This window comes from Monomorium pharaonis, chromosome 1 (genome assembly GCF_013373865.1).
Source record: "Monomorium pharaonis isolate MP-MQ-018 chromosome 1, ASM1337386v2, whole genome shotgun sequence".
NCBI lineage: Eukaryota > Metazoa > Arthropoda > Insecta > Hymenoptera > Formicidae > Monomorium > Monomorium pharaonis.
Genome location: NC_050467.1, coordinates 30,032,493 through 30,050,260, shown reverse-complemented (window position 1 = coordinate 30,050,260; position 17,768 = coordinate 30,032,493). Strand labels below are relative to the sequence as shown.

Sequence of the window (17,768 nt, the reverse complement as noted above, 5' to 3'; positions counted from 1 at the left end):
TCTTCCTTTTTGTTAGTTGTTTATTTTAAAGATTGCGAATTAGAAAGTCGCGCTGAGTAATATTCTTAAGCCTGTGCAATTAGGATCAAGTCAGAGTTAAAAAATTCATAGTTTCTTTTATTATTTGCAGCAATATTTTGTTTAATTAGGCTAAGATACAACTGCGATATAGCATGTGTATGAAATTAGGTTAAGAGAATGGATTTTATATAAATATATTTCTATTATTTTGATACAACAAACGTTTCATATCTTCTACCAATAAACTGCGTAGCAATGCCTGTACACAACTATTTGATTAAATTTTATGTTAATTAATTGATTCTGTGAAGTTTTCTAAGTTTCTATGTAAATTGCGCTTAGTAGTTTGAGTGGCACCCGAAAGTGCAGAGGTTGCGAGCATTGATACGACATCACATAACCTCAAAGGAAGCATGGAGGGGGTAAACAGCTACACTGACCGCACTTTTCAGTGCGTAAGAACACCCGGTCGCTCGAAGCGATCCCACTGGCCCAGAAAAACTGGAGGGGAGCCATCATCACCCAGGCATCTTTCCATTGGCTAAACGAAACGGCGCCACGACTGGACATCCTGATTGGCGTTCCAGGCGCAGAGAGGGAAGCCCGAACGGGATTGGACAGTCAGAAAACCGACGCTATCTCCGGATTGGTGGAGACCAGCGACGGGCGCCAGGATAAAAGGAGGGCGCGCAGAACATCGGGAGCTTTCTGCTCTGAACTTCCGAGGTGTCAGGAGCTCCGCGCAAGTCGCGTAAAATACTTTACCGCGCGAACATCAAGGCTGCGTTCGGAAACATCCACTGGTGGTGTGGTTGCGTGATTTCAGTGGAGAAGTAGTGGGGATATCGTGTGCTCTCGAGTGTGGAAGGTTTCCGAACGCTACGTGTGACACTGAGGTGCGCTGAGGAACGAATGGACGCTGTGCCTGCATGTGTCTAGTAGGTTATCTTTTAATTACATTCACTTTAATAAAATTCTGGGTAGGGGATGGTCAATTAAATTGATTGCTCATATGGATGAATTATATATATCTTGTAGAGTTTAATTTCTCATAAAATATTACAATTAAATATTACATTAACAAAAATATTAAATTTAATTTTTTTAATTATATATTTAATTTTTTCTTTCCTAATGATATTCTTATGATAATATTAGGATTCTTACTGGATTTTATATCGGGACCAGTATCCGTTAGTTTCACGTCGGCGGCGGCGATTATCATCGCTACCAGCCAGGTAAAAGGATATCCCTGGGCTCAAAGTTTCCTGTACCAAGTTCGTACAAGTCTGGCGAAGTATTTTCGAGCACATCGGCGAGACGAGTTGTTGGTATACCGCTTTGGGAATTGTCTGTATTGCTTTTTTCTACTTCTTCGAGTAAGTGCAACACTATTGTATTACATTTGCATTTCAGTTTAATTTACCTGTTGTTTCGGTACTTAAACAGTCCGGCCACAATTCTCTTTCAATCATTTATTATATTGACATTGTTAAAAGTAGAATTTAAATGAGTTTAACCTGACAGACATAATGCTGTCTCACCTTGTTCCGAGTTTGTCTAAATTAGTTACTGCACGATTGTTGGCAACATAACTGCAACATTAAGACGTTTGGCTATCCGGGCATATAGTTGCTAAAAGATTACAATACTTTTTTTCGGTGATTTTTGAAATCCAGCTTGTTCACTGACAAGCGATTAATTATTGCACATGGATTTAACCAATTATGTTAAATCACAAACAAGATTGCGTTTAACACTTATCAAAAAATAAAGTGTGATTTTTTAGTAACCAACTTTACATATTGTTATATATATATATATATTTAAACCTAGTTTTTTTAATTCTTGGTTTTTATTATAGATTATATTATAATGGATAGACAAATTATTATTATTATAATCAATGTAATGGCTGGACACAATATTTTAAGAACAGTTGTTAAAAGACTATCGTATGAAGATAGTAGTGATGATGAATGTGAGAGATGGCATCAGGAAGCAAACATGCTTCAAGTGCGGCTTCTTGACCGAGATTTAAACCACGTTGTAAGAGTTAGAAATTATGTCACCATGACAATACCAAATTATACAGAAAGGCAATTTAGAGAACATTTTCGAATGTCTAGAAGAACATTCGAAAACTTAGAGCAAATATTAACACCTTATTTAATAAGAACAGCAGAAACTGGAAGAAATACTTTAAATGTGAGGACACAATTACTCGCAGTTTTGTGGATACTCGCAACTCCTGATTCTTTCAGGTAGTTAGTAGTTGTCAATAAGTTTGTTAAATACATGCAGTTTTTATATTCGAAAAAAGTAATAAAGTGCAATTTTTTTAAAGATCTGTGTCTGACCGTTTTGGTATCAGTAAATCACTCGTACATGATTCCTTAAAGAGAGTGGTGGCTGCCTTAAATAATATAGTCGATAGATTTATCAAATGGCCGGTTGGTGACCGATTAAATGATGTTAAATGTCGATTTTCTCAAATTGGATCACTTCCTGATGTTGTTGGGGCAATTGACGGATGTCACGTTGCTATTCCTGCACCTAAAGTAAGTTATAAGGAGTGTGTTTCCACTGAGTACGTCACGTATCGCGTCATTTATTCTATTGACTTAAGCTGAGAGCACACGATGCTTTTTTACCTGCTGGATCGCTTGCTCGCGCCTGTGGTATGCATTCTGATTGACTCTCATAATTGTAACTATCAAGAAGAACCAATCAGGACATGTAGCACAGGCGCGAGCAAGCAATCCAGCAGGTAAAAAAGCATCGTGTGCTCTAGGCTTTATTCTATTGTATCATTTGAAGATACAAATCTGAATGAGCTGATAGAATAGATAATGCGACACGTAAGTCCTGGTCTACAACCTTGCTTTAATAAATAATTTAAGCTCTAAGCTTTAAGAATTAACCAATCACAATCGCATTTGACAAGAATAATCAATTATGATTGATCAATTCTTAAAGCTTAGAGCTTAAATTATTTATTAAAGCAAGGTTGTAGACCAGGACTAACGCACTTAGTAAAAACGCACTCAAACTTGTTTTAAAATATAAATCTTTGTATTACAGTATCAGATAAATTTTTAGTAAAAAAATAAAATAATACCAGGAATAAGAAGTATGTGACGATATGAGTAGGTTCGATCATTGTTTTATCTTTTTTGATTTATGAAAAGATATGCCATTTATCGAGTCTACAATTATCGGTAGCAGTGTGCAGAAGAGTGCCTTTAGTATTCTTTATTGAAGGGGAAAAAATTATATTTATTTGCCATTATTTTAAATCAGAAAATAGAGTTTAATAAGAGAAATTTTTATTATCTTGTATTTTGATTCTGTGTTTGTAGATACATCCGATTTCTTATAGAACTAGAAAGAAGGAATATGCCATAACACTGCAGGCTGTGTGTGATGCAAACCTTATGTTTACAGACTGTTTTGTTGGTTTTGCTGGATCCGTTCACGATGCGAGGATTTTCAGGAATTCTGACCTCTGGCATGCAGTAATGGCGAATACAAATGCCTTCTTCCCTAATAAAGAATACATCATAGGTGATAAAGCCTATCCTGTCTTGTCGTGGTGTTTAACTCCATACATCAACAGAGGCAATATTACCGAGGTATAATTAATTATTGGAAAATTTAATTTTTTTATTTCGTGAATGTTTGTAATAATTATGCTTTAGTTTTAAATTTATATGTTTTTGAATACAGAAATGTTTCTGACGTCTGCAAAGTTTGTTGATGGAATTAAATTTTTTTTCTTTGTTATAGGCACAAAAGAATTTCAATGAGCAGTTATCAAAAATGAGGCAGGTTATTGAAAGAGCTTTCGCTCTTCTTAAAGGACGATTCCGACGATTAAAATATTTGGATATGAGTTGCGCTCACCTGATACCCTATGTCATTTTGGCATGTTGTGTATTACATAACATTTGCCTCGAAGGTTGTGAAGACGTTGAGGATTTTATACAGGATATAGAAGATTATGATGATGATAATGCAAATGATTTCCATCCTAATCGGTTACCTGATGACGATAGGGGATTGATCCGCCGAGATTATTTAACGGCCCTCTTGATACACAATGCATTAGAAATGTAATATCACAATAATAAAATTTATTAAAAAATTAGTATTAACATTTATTTATACAAAATAAGCAACTTCTCAATATTTATAAATTTATTTTTATTTTGACATAAATTTAACATTATTTTATTATCACAAGATTAAATCAGTATTTCTTATTATAAAATAACATTATTAAAATCAATAATTAGTCAGTCTGTTTTATAGCATAGATAGGAATAAAATATGTGTCATTATCATTATAAAAAGCTTCCGGATAAATGTAGCGTACTGAAACAGTGTTCGCAAAATATTGGCTTAATGCTGTTTTAATACGCGACATTCACCTGAAAGCCTTTCATAATGATAATGATAAGATCAATAGTATAAAATCCTTAAAACCAAAATACATATGTAATACTGTATGTAATATATATATGTAATATCTTTCGCAAATATATTCTAACAAAATATTAATATAAACCTTATTTTGCTATGCAATAGCTATACTTATAAGTATACTTTCGAACTATATGTATGTTAAAACCAAATAATAAACATATATATGTAATAACGTTATAAAATATTTTGTTTATAAGAAAATAAATATGAAAATATCTCATAAGGTTTATCCCGTAAGTTTGAGCATTGTTTTAGTCACATTGTAAAAATGTAGTATTGCAACACTCGAGGAGACGTTATTAGCGCTATAAGCATCTATCTTCATTGTTTATTAAAAGTAGGATAAGAATAGATGCTGATAGCGTTAATACTGTCTTTCCGAACATAAAAATTGTAATTTTATATAACTGTTATATTAAATGAACTTACAATTTATCGATTAATTTATTCATTATCTCTTTGTAGGCATCTATCACATTTTTTGATTCAGCTATAGCTTCTCTGTGACGTCGTTCCTTCGCTTCTTCCCGAACTTTTGCATCCGCAATAAGAGCGGCAGACCAGTCTTTTAATTCTCGCTGAATTTTAGTCATTTTCTTTTTTCTTTGGTAAGGAATTTCTTCAGACTGAGTTGAAGTTTCAGAATCTTCATTTATTTCTTCAAAATTGCCTTCAGAATTGGAAGGCATTTTTCTCTTGTTAAGACTAGACGCAACAGCGACAGGTTTAACGCATGGTTTTTCTCCTAAAACGTCTTCTAATTCCTCATAAAACTTGCAAGTTTTGGGATCATTACCAGATTGATTATTATGATCCTTTACTTCTGTGTACTTCCTTTTGATATCTTTCCACTTGTTTTCGCATTGAATTGCAGTTTTCTTCCTCCATTCAGAAGACGTCTTTTGTAATTCTTCGCAGATTAAAGCCCACACATCCCGACTCTTCATAGTTTTGAAACGTTTTTGATAATCTCGCCAAAGATAGATGAGACACTTTACTTCGTTGTCATCTCTCCAAGATGCTGTTGATGAAACTGCAAAAATTACATAGACAATAATATTATAAAGTACTTATATTATTAAGTAATTATAAAGTACTTCTACAATAAGTTGCAAACGCCCAAATACATTTGCTATATTTTATCTGCATAGTGACGAAATTCAAAGATTGAAAATGATAACGTTGATCATAGATGCATCCTCATATGACATAAATCAGCAAATGAGAGATATTCTGATGATGTACAAAGTGCGACAATGTGCTTATTTTGCGAGAAACAACACAATTAATTCATTATTATTAAAACAATCCAGATGGTGCAATGTTATGTTGTTACTAGTAACAAAATATAAATAAATGTTTGACTATTATATTCAGAATGATTTTATCTGAATGCCTTGTCGCCAGTTGCAAAACTGTAATTAATTGCATCAATTTATCATTGGCATTCGCGAAAAATAACAAGGCCTTTGCAATTTATTGGATGTAGTATCGGTAGCGGATGCACTGGATATATATCGGTAATCATTACATTCAAATAAACATTATAACCTAAAAGAGCACTAAAGGAGTAAAAGTAAAATTTTACCTGCTAAATTGCTATGAACTTTGCTTGAACACCCTGCATCATTTGAACCATTGTCACATGACATTGATTCGTTGTTCTGTGATGTTGAAGCCTCATTATATAACTCTTGATTCACATATAAATTGAAAAACTCTAAAGTACTTTTAGACATAGGTACAGCAAAGATTTCATTTTCTGTAAAATAAAATAATTATATTTTAATCAATAACCAATAATTACATAATTGTTGAAAAACTACTGTTTTATATCTATATATAATATAGAAATCTATAAGTATTAAAACTGAAAATAAAAAATTACAAAATAATCTTTAACTTTATTCTTTATATAGTTTTGAAACTTATATAATAACTCGTCACCTTGTATATCTTGGATAAGTAAATTTCCATCGCTATTCAATAGAGGTTTGTCCTCATTCATGACAACCTTGTGCCGACCCTGTATTAATATTATATTATTGAACATTGTATGTATACTGATCTGTAATAAAAATTAATAAACTAAAAAAATTGTGTAATTTTTAGCAGTATATAAATAAACTAAATCTACTAAAAATATAATTATATATTAAACACAAAGTAAAACATTGGTCTAATTACATATAATAAAAAATCAATGATAATTATACAAGTTAAGATAATTTTATTAATATTTAAAGTAAAGAACCTAAACCTAAATAGATATATTTTGGCATATTTGGCATATTGCATTACACATTACAAATTCAGCAGCATGATTACTTATACATGCAATCGGTTGAGGACATTTAAAAAAGGAAACAGTCAGCAATAATAATACATTATATTGTTGGCGATATAAAAGCAACATGGCAACAACAAATGATTGATAACAAATTGATGCTGACATGTTGTTATCAACGCTGTACGATTGTTGGTAACGTAACTGCAACATCAAGATCTCAGATAGTCAAACGTCTTAATGTTGCAGTTATGTTGCCAACAATCGTGCAGTAACTAATTTAAACAAACTCGGAACAAGGTGAGACAGCATTATGTCTGTCAGGTTAAACTCATTTAAATTCTACTTTTAACAATGTCAAATTAATAGCAACGTGTCAGCATACATTTGTTATCAATCATTTATTGTTGCCATGTTGCTGTTATATGTTTATATTTTAATTTACGTATGCAATTTCTAATAGCGAAGCAATAAAAATAATTTTATTTGTGATTTATTGATTGAGAAACTTATTGAAAATGATTATAAATTATTTAAAATTGATTAAAATTTAATTAATTCTTTACCGGTTTTTAATAACAAAATTATAATAGAAATCGGAATCACACTTCTAACTTTATTTAGTTTTAACATAATTTCAAGTCTATAGACTATAATAAATGATTGAAAGAGAATTGTGGCCGGACTTTACTGTCTAAGTACCGAAACAACAGCCCAGCTAACCAAACCCAAAGTAGAATCCCACAGCAAATCTATAGTCTACTGTGTCTGCATTAGGCTCGTGTTCTGTCGGACAGCGACTGCATTCGACTGATCTGCTTTTTTTCTGCTGCCAATATGCTGTCAGATTTTGTCCAGCAGATTCTGTCTACGAAACACAAGCCTAATGCGGACACAGTAGGCTATGGATCTGCTGTGTGGGATTCTGCTTTTGCAGATTTGGTTAGCTAGGAGGTAAATTAAACTAAACTGCAAATGTAATGCAATAGTGTTGCACTTACTCGAAGAAGTAGAAGAATGATTATACAGACAATTCCCAAAGCGGTATACCAACAACTCGTCTCGCCAATGTGCTCGAAAATACTTCGCCAGACTTGCACGAACTTGGTACCGGAAACTTTGAGCCCAAGAATATCCTTTACTTGGCTGGTAGCGATGATAATCGCCGCCGCCAACATGAAACCAACGGATACTGATCCCGATATAAAATCTAGTAAGAATCCTAATATCATCATAAGAATATCATAAATAACAATATGTAAAACAGAAATATATACTAAATATATCATGCAATTTTCTATCGTTACAATAGCATCACAAAGTATAAATAAATGTTTGCAAATCCAACATGACATATTTACATGGAAACTATATAATAATAATTAAATCAATAAATTCTTACATGTATGTAAGAAATATATATAACATTTTAATAAATAATAAGAAATATTTTTAATATTAATTAAGTTAACTTACGTTAGCTGTGATACGACTAGGTTCAGAGAGATTCACTATAGATTATTATTTACAAACATTGCGCATGCATGAAATCGGTGGCGCATGCATATAATTGCGCATGCGCCACCGATTCACACCGAGTCAACCCACTTTTTCGTCGGGTGGTTTAGTGGCACACGGTGTGCCACACTCACTATTTCCGAACGACCCCTCACGGACACACACCGAGTACACACGAGTGTTTCCGAACAGCTGGTGTGCACCAGTGTGTACCCAGTGTGTGTTTCCGAACGCAGCCCAACAGTCAGTTAGCGTCGCGTGCGGAATGTGTACTGCGCATAACAACAGCCACGAATTCGTACTAGATTGTGAATTTAAGCGCCGCGTACGGGGTTAATGTGCATCACGAAAATCTTAAGTGTATTAATAAATAATCTTTGGTTAACAACATTAACATTAAGTGTTATACATACTTACCTTCTGTGTGCGTTGTCCACATCCTTGGAGACGGCGTCCAGTGATTCCGACGGGAGAATCGTCCTTAGTAAAACCGGCTTTGAGGTTAGGGGAGCACCTTGGTGTCGTACTTACCTGAGGGTGAATCCGGAAGGGCGTGGTGGTCCAGAGGCGTCCGAGGGCAGTCCAGCGAAGTCCGAGGGTAGTCCTGCAGCAGCACCTGAAACAGAAAAAAGGGGATTAGACATATTAGTTTAGTGTGAACCGTTCGTGCTAGTTAAGACATAACCTAAAAATTGGAATACGTGTCCTGTGCGACGGCAGCTCACAGCGGGTCCCGAGCGTTCCGGCAGTTCGAGAGGCGACTCGGAGACGTGGAACCTTGTTCCTGGGATGGTCAAAGGAACTGGCGACCGTGAATATCGGCCGGATCGAGAAGACATCAAAGGTCTGTTCACATATAATTTCCGAAGCATACTCTTTCGTTAGCTTAACCCGGTTACAACGGTACCGTCCCCCCTCAAACAGCCGCGCATCGAGTTAGCGGTCCCACCCCCTCGCGAGCCACCACGAGTGGAGCGAGCGGCTCCGTTTTCGCGCGAAATGCCGCGCCGGGCAAACAATCCCGCTACCGAGGTTTACAACGTGATGAGGAAGTGGAATTTAAATTTCACGGGAGCCAAAGGTAGTGACCCGGAGGCGTTTTTAATACGAATAGAGGAGGGACGCGCGCTGGTTCCCGTGGAGGACGAAGACATATTTAAGTGTCTGCCCTTTTTCCTAAGCGGCATCGCGTTGTATTGGTACCGGGCGAATCGAGCACACTGGCATACGTGGAGGGACTTTGAGAACGCGTGGCGTACCCGATTCGGGGAACCGGATTTTCAGTTCGCACTGCGCGACGAGATCCTACGTCGAACACAGGGGACGGCCGAACCGGTGGCCGACTTCCTGACGTGCATTCAGGCCTTGTTTGATAGGTTGAACCTCCCGTGGCCTCTACAAGAACAATTAGGTTACGCGCATCGAAATATGCTGCCGCGGTTGCAGGTAGCGGTGCCACGCGATAAGATCGATGATTTTCGTTCGTTGGAGAGGCTCGCCGCGCGGGTGGAGTGTAGCTATAACGCCGCAGAGAACTACCGAGCCCCTCCGAACCCCGTTCTATTTTCCCGGAATTAGCGTACAGGCCCCCCCGCGGGAATACTAAGGCGACTACTGCAATCACCGCCGCGGGGTTGGACATACCGAGGAAGAAAGGGAAAGGTAGTTCGGGTAAAGGCGACGCGAAACGGAACGGTCAAAAGAGAACGGCGGCAGTGGAGACATCCCCCGCCAGTGCGGCGAGTGCAAATACAGCCTCATCCGTCGCGTCGGGCGCACCAAGTACGTCCCGGAAATCGGAGATTCGTTGTTGGAATTACGGAAAGCTAAGACACCTCTCGAGAGAATGCGAAGAACCTAGAAAGATCCACTGTTATCGCTGCGGGAAACAAGATTTTACGGTTAAAACGTGCCCTACGTGCTCGGGAAACAGGCGCGAGAGTCGATAGGACGGGCCCTATCGACTCCAGGCAATTCGGACGAGGCCCGCAAGTCAGATTCGATGTCGAGCGTCGAGCCCTCGTATGTCACCTTGGAGAGCGTTGAGATTCCCCCTTTGCGATATTTTGCGATCTATGTTAGAGGTAGGCGACTAAATGCTTTAGTGGATTCAGGTTCGAGTCGTACGCTGTTCGGAAGGGAGGGCATCGATATTATCGAAGAGATAGGCTTACCGAGTTTGCGAGACCGAGGGGCCCAGATCCGAATGGCGAATGGGGAGATCGTTTCCGTGGGAGAGACCGTGATGGTACCATTAAGATTAAAGAATATTACGAATACTCTGCCGGTGGGCTTACTACCCACGTTAGCTGTGCGTTGTATTATCGGAATGGATTTTCTACGGAAGTTTCGCGTCTGTTTGGATTTTGCCGCCTCGGAGTGGCATTTCGCGGAGAGCTCCGCGGAGCGGTACCCCTTTAGCGCGGAGAGCCATACCGAGAGAGTGTGTAGCGGCCTACCCGAGCTTACCGAGACTCAGCAGAAAACGCTTGACAATTTTTTAAAACAGACAGTCCCGACGCCTACCGAGACCCCGGGGGTGACGTCCCTCGCGGAACACCGAATTGACGTGGGATCACACCCGCCGATTAGGCAACGATGTTACGTAGTATCACCTCGCGTGCAGGAGGCCATACGCGCGGAGGTCGACAAAATGTTAAGCAGTGGAATAATAGAGCCTTCGTATAGTGAATGGTCAAACCCCATCGTGATGGTTAAAAAGTCTAATGGGAAGTATAGGTTCTGTTTGGATTTTCGTAAAGTAAATAGCGTCTCAAAGAAGGATGCATATCCTCTACCTAATATGAACGGTATCCTAGATAAGTTACGTTCGGCCAAGTACATCTCTACAATAGATCTGAGCCAAGTGTATTTCCAGATCCCGCTGGCTAAAGAAAGCCGCGAAATTACTGCTTTTAGCGTACCAGGGAAGGGCTTATACCATTTTACGCGAATGCCATATGGTCTAACCGGAGCCCCAGCCACGTTCCAACGGCTCTTAGATAAGTTGATAGGACCGGAAATGGAGCCATTCGCATTTGCATATCTAGACGATATAGTCATTGCCACACCGACGTTCGAGGAACATCTAGTTTGGTTAGAACGCGTCCTAGCGAAGATCACGTCAGCAGGCCTTACTGTTAATACCGAGAAGTGCGAATTCTGTAGATCTCAAGTTCGTTATTTGGGCTTTATTGTACAAAAAGACGGGTTAACGGTGGACCCAGAGAAAACCCGCCCTGTGTTAGAATACCCCGCCCCGCGAAATATTAAGCAGTTACGTCGATTCTTAGGCATGGCGAGCTGGTATCGTCGCTTCATTCCCCGGTTCGCTTCCACCAGCAAGCCGCTCACGAGGCTATTAAGAAAGAATAAGCGCTGGGAGTGAGGAAACGAACAAGTAGAGGCCTTCGCTAGCATAAAAGAACACCTCTCTGCTACGCCGACCTTAGCGTGCCCGGACTTCGAAAAGGAATTTGTGCTTCAGACCGACGCGAGCGCGGTGGGTATCGGAGCGGTCTTAACACAGACAATTGAGGGGGAAGAACGAGTAATCGCGTTCGCGAGTAGAGCCCTAGCGGATCCGGAAACGAGATACTCCGTTACCGAGCAAGAATGCCTGGCGGTGGTGTGGGCGATACAAAAATTTAGACCGTATTTAGAAGGATACCACTTTACTGTTATTACGGACCATAGTAGCTTACGCTGGCTTCACAATTTGAGAAATCCCACTGGTAGGTTAGCGAGATGGGCACTGAAATTATTAGAGTACGACTACGAAGTAAAGTATAGGAAGGGAGCGCTACACCATGTTCCGGATGCGTTGTCGCGTATGTTCGAAGATAGGGAAAATTTAGGTACCGAGGTCACGATGTTAGCGGCAACTGAGGCCGTTGACGTCCCGAATACCGAGGATGAATGGTACAAAACGCGCTACGAACAGGTACTCGCGCATCCGAGACGCTTTCCCCAATGGAAAATTGTCGAAGGCCAATTATATTTTCTAAGACCGAAGCCTATCGTTTCCGACATAATAGAGGATCTAGATAGATGGAAACTCGTGTTGCCGCGTGAGTTACAAGCACATGCACTACGAGAATCCCATGACGCACCTCAGGCCGGTCATCTGGGAATTGATAAGACATTTCAGCGTTTAGCCGTTGTGTATTTTTGGCCAAAAATGTTCAGAGACGTGGTAAAATACCTAAAAACGTGCGATATCTGCCAACGGACGAAGGTAGATCAGACAAGTCCGGCGGGAATGATGGGCCGACGCGTCGCGGAGGGCCCATGGATGGTAGTAGCGGCGGACATCATGGGTCCGCTACCCCGCAGCAAGGCAGGTTTTCAGTATCTTTTGGTAGTGCAGGACTTATTTACTAAATGGATCGAGTGCCGAGTGCTTAGAGCAGCGAATGGGGAAAAGATCAAAGAGGCCCTGGAAGACCTTGTGATATCGAGATGGGGCACCCCAAAATTTTTGCTGACAGACAACGGCACGGAATTTGTCAATAAAGTTATAAAGGCTTTTGCGAACAGAAACAGAATAGTACATACCACCGTACCACCCTACCACCCCCAAGCTGACTCGGTTGAGCGCGTGAACAGAATATTAAAAACAATGATTGTGGCATTCATCGACCGAGATCACCGCGAGTGGGACAAGCACATCTCCGAGTTCCGATTCGCGTATAATACCGCCTCGCATTCGTCGTTAGGAACCTCCCCAGCATTCTTAAACTTAGGTCGTGAATTATTACCGAGAGAACTGCTACGAGGAGAAAAGAATGACGTGGCGGAGGTCGAAGTTCGAACCACCGAGGAGTGGTCAGATCGTATGAAACAGTTGGAAACATTGCGGAACTGGGTTACCGAGAATTTGGGAGAGGCTTACGACAAACAAGCGTCACGTTACAATTTGCGCCGCCGACATCGCGTCTTTGGGCGGGGGGAGTTGGTGTTGAAGCGCCAACACACTCTGTCGTCGGCTGCACAGAACTTTGCGGCAAAATTGGCACCTAAGTTTCAGGGACCGTACCGTATAGAGCAAAAATTGTCCTCTGTAGTTTACGAATTAGTGGGGCTGGATGGGAAACCCGCGGGAAAAATACACGTACAAGATTTAAAACCTTATAATCTCCCTGCCCCAAATGTAGAGTTGAGCGATACTACCGAGTGAAGATACCGAGGAGCGCCAGCATGGAGGAATGGATTGCATTTCTGTTCCGCTACGGCGACTTGGTGCATTACATTAATGAGCGTCACCCGGGGTTCTGGACGGACGTGGCGGACGTTCAGAGAAGCATCCTGGCCACCCGGATTACGACGCAAGGGGCCGTAGTGAGGGACCTCCCCATTCTGGTGGACTACGGGACCCAAACCACCCTCGGAGCACGCGATATCAGGGTGCGGATACCCACACGAGAGGTGGGAAGTAATACGCCCCGACCACCGGCGAGGGACAACACGATGTCCCAAACTGATCTGCGGGCGCGTGACATAGGGGAGCGAAGGCCCACCCGGGATGTCGATACCATGACCCGCTCTTCCCCGAGGACCCTTACCGAGGCGCAGACCGTACCGAGAGAAAGGGGGAGGAGCGCTGAGTACACCCGAGGCGCAATAGGCCCCGCAGAACTACCGCAGGGCTGCTGGAACTGCGGGGGCGGCCATCGATACTCGGTCTGCCCACAGCCGATGAGGGCCTTTTGCTTTGGATGCGGCCAGAGTGGAGTGATGGTCAGGTCCTGCCCCCGGTGCGGCCCCACCTACCAGGAAGGGGCCACCGTGCAAGCGAAGCGGGGACCCCGAAGCCGTAGCCGGGGCAGGAAGCGGTCGTTGAGTCGACGGGGCCGCGAGAGTACCGAGCGGCAGCGAGGGAACGGCCAGAGGCGTCGCTAGCGGGGGTAACAAGGACCAGGAGCACGAGGGAGGCACATAGGATCGCTCCCGCGAGACCCCACGGTAACTACACAGCGACCCGACCGAGGGACTAATGCCCTGTTTTCTTTTGTTGTTAAGCTGTGCGCCACCCAGTTTTGTTTAATTGTTGTTTTTTTTTTGCTCTGTGATTTTGTCGTGATCTCATGAAGGCTCCGAGCCGGAGATCGGGAGAGACGTACTGCCCCTCTTAGTATGGGGAAAAAATATTTTTTTTGGTGTACTAGGCACGAGTACACGGATGTTTCTTTTGCCCATATTCCCCTATCCCCTTAAAATAGGCGTCGCGACGCGTATCGGTTTAGGCGAACCTCTTGGTTGGCGATGAATCCGGGCGTGGCGAAGTTGCCCTGACGCCAGTGTAGTAGCGAGAGTCACGGTTAAGTTGAGTTATTTGTGTAAAGTCGACTGGTCACGATGAGGAGGAGACAGAAACGATGGAGGCGAGTAGGGTGAGATACTGAGTGCGGAAGTTCTTTTTGTGTGTGGGCGTAAACGCTCGATTTTGATGAAATTTTGTGTTTTGTGTCAAATTGGTGGTCACCGACGTTCGTCGTTGGCCAAGACCTCCTCGGTCCTTCCCTGGGAGGGGGGAGTTGTGACGTGACGTTTTTCGTCAGTCACAAGGGCCGGATGGCCCGGCCGGGAAAAGGTCATTTGGGGCCGCTCATTACCCCGAGCGGGGGAGGAGCGGCCTCTCCTTTTCTCAATAAGATTTTGTTAGTTCTTAAGACACGTAGGTATCCGCCTAGCGGAAGTCGCGATCCGCGGGAGAGGTGGTGCGCCAAGATGACCTTTTGTGATTAACGGAGCAGCCGTCGAGGGAAGATGAATGAGAAGCATAGACGACCGAGCGGCGGGGTCCCGGACAGCCGGAGGATAGCGAGCAAGGGCAAGTAATTGCATACAGTACAGATACGTTGTAAAAGTCAGGGGACAGACACTGCCGTTATACTGTATTGTAGAGAAAGGAGCAGCAGTCCGGTGCAGCCGGAGGCGACGCCGGGGAGAAAGCATGCGCCCCTACATCCGACAACCAGGATGGAGGAAGCCCCAGCCGGCGCGGTAGCCACGGCCCCGAGGAGTAGGCCGGACGGGACCTGATCAACCCCGAGCCGGCTCAGCGGCAGCCGAAACAGCCAAAAGGACATCGTGGCGTGCAATCCGCGGCCTTCAAATTACGCGGCGTCATGACCAGAGGCGCCCTCGGACGCTGAGATCCTGCAGGACGGGCGTAGAACCCCCCATCGACTAGCGATCGGTGTGCGCAAATCGAAGCGCGATCGATGCGCGGGCCGCTGCCGGCGTCCGCGGCGCCCCCGACCGCTCACGGTTCGTCACTGTTCGGCGAGATAGCAACGAGAGCGGTTCCACGGCCATCGACGACGCTACCCTGCTTGTAAGGCCACCACTTCGACCACGCGGTAAGAGCGAAGACGACCGGCCCGGCCTTTAGAGAGAGTGAGAATTAATTACCCTACCGAGCGTTCGGTAGGCGGATTTATTATTCTCGGGATACCGAGAGTCGAGTCACCGCGTAGCAGGGCCGTGTCGATCTTCGCCTCGTATAGAGTAGTTATTGCGCCTATTGTCTCCTCCCTCAGGGAATATGTCAAGCCGACAGTCGATCTTTGTATTTGCGTAAGAAGTAAAGTCTCGCGACGGGATAGCGCGTACAGTAATACCCGCCGGGATTCATCGGCCGCATACCGAGAGTGTGAGCCGGTTGTGCAATACCGAGGCGGGCTTCCGCAGATGAGGATTTCTGCACGGAATGCGCAAGTTACGTAGCGGCCTATCCCGTTTATCGCCTATTAAGTATTGTTAACGTCGTGTGTCGTCATATTGAAGTAGATTGTATTCTGTGTAGAGTAAGCTTTGAGCTATTGTGAATGTTGAGTTAAGTACGCTATATACCGTACCGGTCAGTGCGTTATAACGATTAGATTGTAATCGATGGCAACGCAGTTGCCATTCTAACTTCAATACATGCTTATTATCTTTATTCAGTCGATCTAGTTATTTACGCGAGACCTCTCCTCTCCTATTCCGCGTGCCGAGAAAGAACCTCGCCCCTCTGCCATTTCGTGTGGAGGCGGACTAGCCGGCATTTGGCCGTCGTGCGAAGTACCGAGAGTATCGCGAGTTTTGTGCGGCGCGAATTACGCGCCTGGCGCCTAACCTTTTGTTGAAAAGCACGGCGAAGTTGCAGACGTGAAGAAAGTAACGTTGCAATAAAAGCATTAAAAACAATGATTCATATCGCAAACTGATGATAACGGTTGAAAAAGTAGAATGCAATAACCATATGTTTCGCAATTTCGATAAAAAGATGGATATCGTAAGTGCAATGACTCAATCGAAAACGAAAAAAAGACCTGGTTTTATTGAGACAAGAAAGATCGTTAAAAAATATAAGCAAAAAATTCGAGAGGAGGTGATGCAAGCAGCTTCGTTACAAAGAGAAAAAGACCGACCTCAGCATGAGAAAGTGAGGGAATTACGATTCGACATATTAAACATTCCCAGCCACGTGTACGGTGAGCATAAACGATGTAAGGAACGTGGTCGTGAATGCAAAATTGACCGTGATCGGAAATAAATTATGTTCCGCATTTGAAATTACACGGTTTCTATCAAAAAATTATGGATGCTATCAAGTATCTAAGTATTCACGCCGATAGCTTTCTACAAAACGTAACGAATAATCCTGCAGAAGCGTATCATTCCAATATCTGCAAAGTACTGGGTGGAAAGGGTATATTTTTTGGCGCACGAGGTTCTTACAACGCCAGAATTGCAGGATCAGTTCTGCAACACAATACACAGCAAGTTCTTACAGAACTGCATCAAGATATGGATAAAACTGTTCTTGTAATGGTTAAAAAGTTAGAAAAACAACGACAAATAAAAATTACAAGAACCAGGGAATCTCGAAAAACAGATGGGAGGAAAAGGAAATGGAAACAAGAATCAAAAACAGATTGTCATTATGGCCCCCAATCACAAAAACCAGATCTTTCAGATGACGTTTTTGAACAATTTTGGGAAAAACATATAGAAAAGCTTACCGAAAATGCAAAAAAATGGAAACAAATCGAACGAGATACGATAGAACAGAGTGAATCCGAAATTTGGTTAGCATTGAGACGTGAAATGTTAACAGCATCCAATTTTGGAATTGTATGCCGTATGAGACCGACAACTTCTTGCGCATTGACAGTCAAGAATATTTTGTACCCTTCTGTAGTTGACACCGCAGGTATGAGGTATGGTCGAGAAAACGAAAAAGAAGCCTTAAAAGATTTGGCGACAAAATTGAACAAAGATATACAACCTTGCGGATTATTTATTGATTATAAAAACCCATGCCTTGGTGCTTCTCCTGATGGTCTCATAGAAGATAATGGTCTGGTAGAAATTAAATGCCCTTTGTCTGCAGAACAATTGACAGCGGAAGAAGCCATAAAGACATTACCCGTTCTAAAAGGCATATTTGCTAAAAAAAATCAGG

At 42.2% G+C, this 17,768-nt stretch overlaps 2 protein-coding genes across 5 annotated transcripts; one reads left to right on the top strand and one right to left on the bottom strand.

Annotated features, from left to right (window-relative positions):
• The first annotated feature begins 832 nt into the window (after positions 1 to 832).
• Positions 833 to 4,686, top strand: LOC118644135 (protein ANTAGONIST OF LIKE HETEROCHROMATIN PROTEIN 1-like). Its single transcript, XM_036286882.1, has 6 exons — positions 833 to 959; positions 1,180 to 1,400; positions 1,886 to 2,285; positions 2,369 to 2,582; positions 3,384 to 3,656; positions 3,811 to 4,686. The coding sequence occupies exons 3-6, from the start codon at positions 1,897 to 1,899 to the stop codon at positions 4,138 to 4,140; spliced, it is 1,206 nt and encodes a 401-aa protein (XP_036142775.1). The 5' UTR covers positions 833 to 959; positions 1,180 to 1,400; positions 1,886 to 1,896; the 3' UTR covers positions 4,141 to 4,686.
• On the bottom strand, positions 4,211 to 8,405 carry LOC118645564. Of its 4 annotated transcripts, none has more exons than XM_036286893.1 (5): positions 8,273 to 8,405; positions 7,798 to 8,006; positions 6,457 to 6,577; positions 6,098 to 6,271; positions 4,211 to 5,542 (listed from the first exon to the last, which is right to left on the bottom strand). In XM_036286893.1, exons 2-5 carry the CDS (start codon positions 7,972 to 7,974, stop codon positions 4,935 to 4,937), a joined length of 1,080 nt encoding a protein of 359 aa, XP_036142786.1. In that variant the 5' UTR covers positions 7,975 to 8,006; positions 8,273 to 8,405; the 3' UTR covers positions 4,211 to 4,934. The 4 variants fall into 4 exon arrangements, with proteins under 4 accessions (XP_036142786.1, XP_036142780.1, XP_036142795.1 ...); XM_036286887.1 differs by having other exon boundaries at positions 7,798 to 8,018; positions 8,273 to 8,380; XM_036286902.1 differs by having other exon boundaries at positions 6,457 to 6,535; positions 7,798 to 8,018; positions 8,273 to 8,379.
• Positions 8,406 to 17,768: the final 9,363 nt, after the last annotated feature.

Coding starts and splice junctions, on each gene's coding strand:
- LOC118644135 (XM_036286882.1), top strand. CDS start 1,897: ATGGATAGACAAATTATTATTATTATAATCAATGTAATGGCTGGACAC. Junction 2,286..2,368: donor GCAACTCCTGATTCTTTCAG/GTAGTTAGTAGT, acceptor ATTTTTTTAAAG/ATCTGTGTCTGACCGTTTTG. Junction 2,583..3,383: donor TTGCTATTCCTGCACCTAAA/GTAAGTTATAAG, acceptor CTGTGTTTGTAG/ATACATCCGATTTCTTATAG.
- LOC118645564 (XM_036286893.1), bottom strand. CDS start 7,974: ATGTTGGCGGCGGCGATTATCATCGCTACCAGCCAAGTAAAGGATATT. Junction 6,578..7,797: donor TCATTCTTCTACTTCTTCGA/GTAAGTGCAACA, acceptor TTTTTATTACAG/ATCAGTATACATACAATGTT. Junction 5,543..6,097: donor AGTTCATAGCAATTTAGCAG/GTAAAATTTTAC, acceptor TAATTTTTGCAG/TTTCATCAACAGCATCTTGG.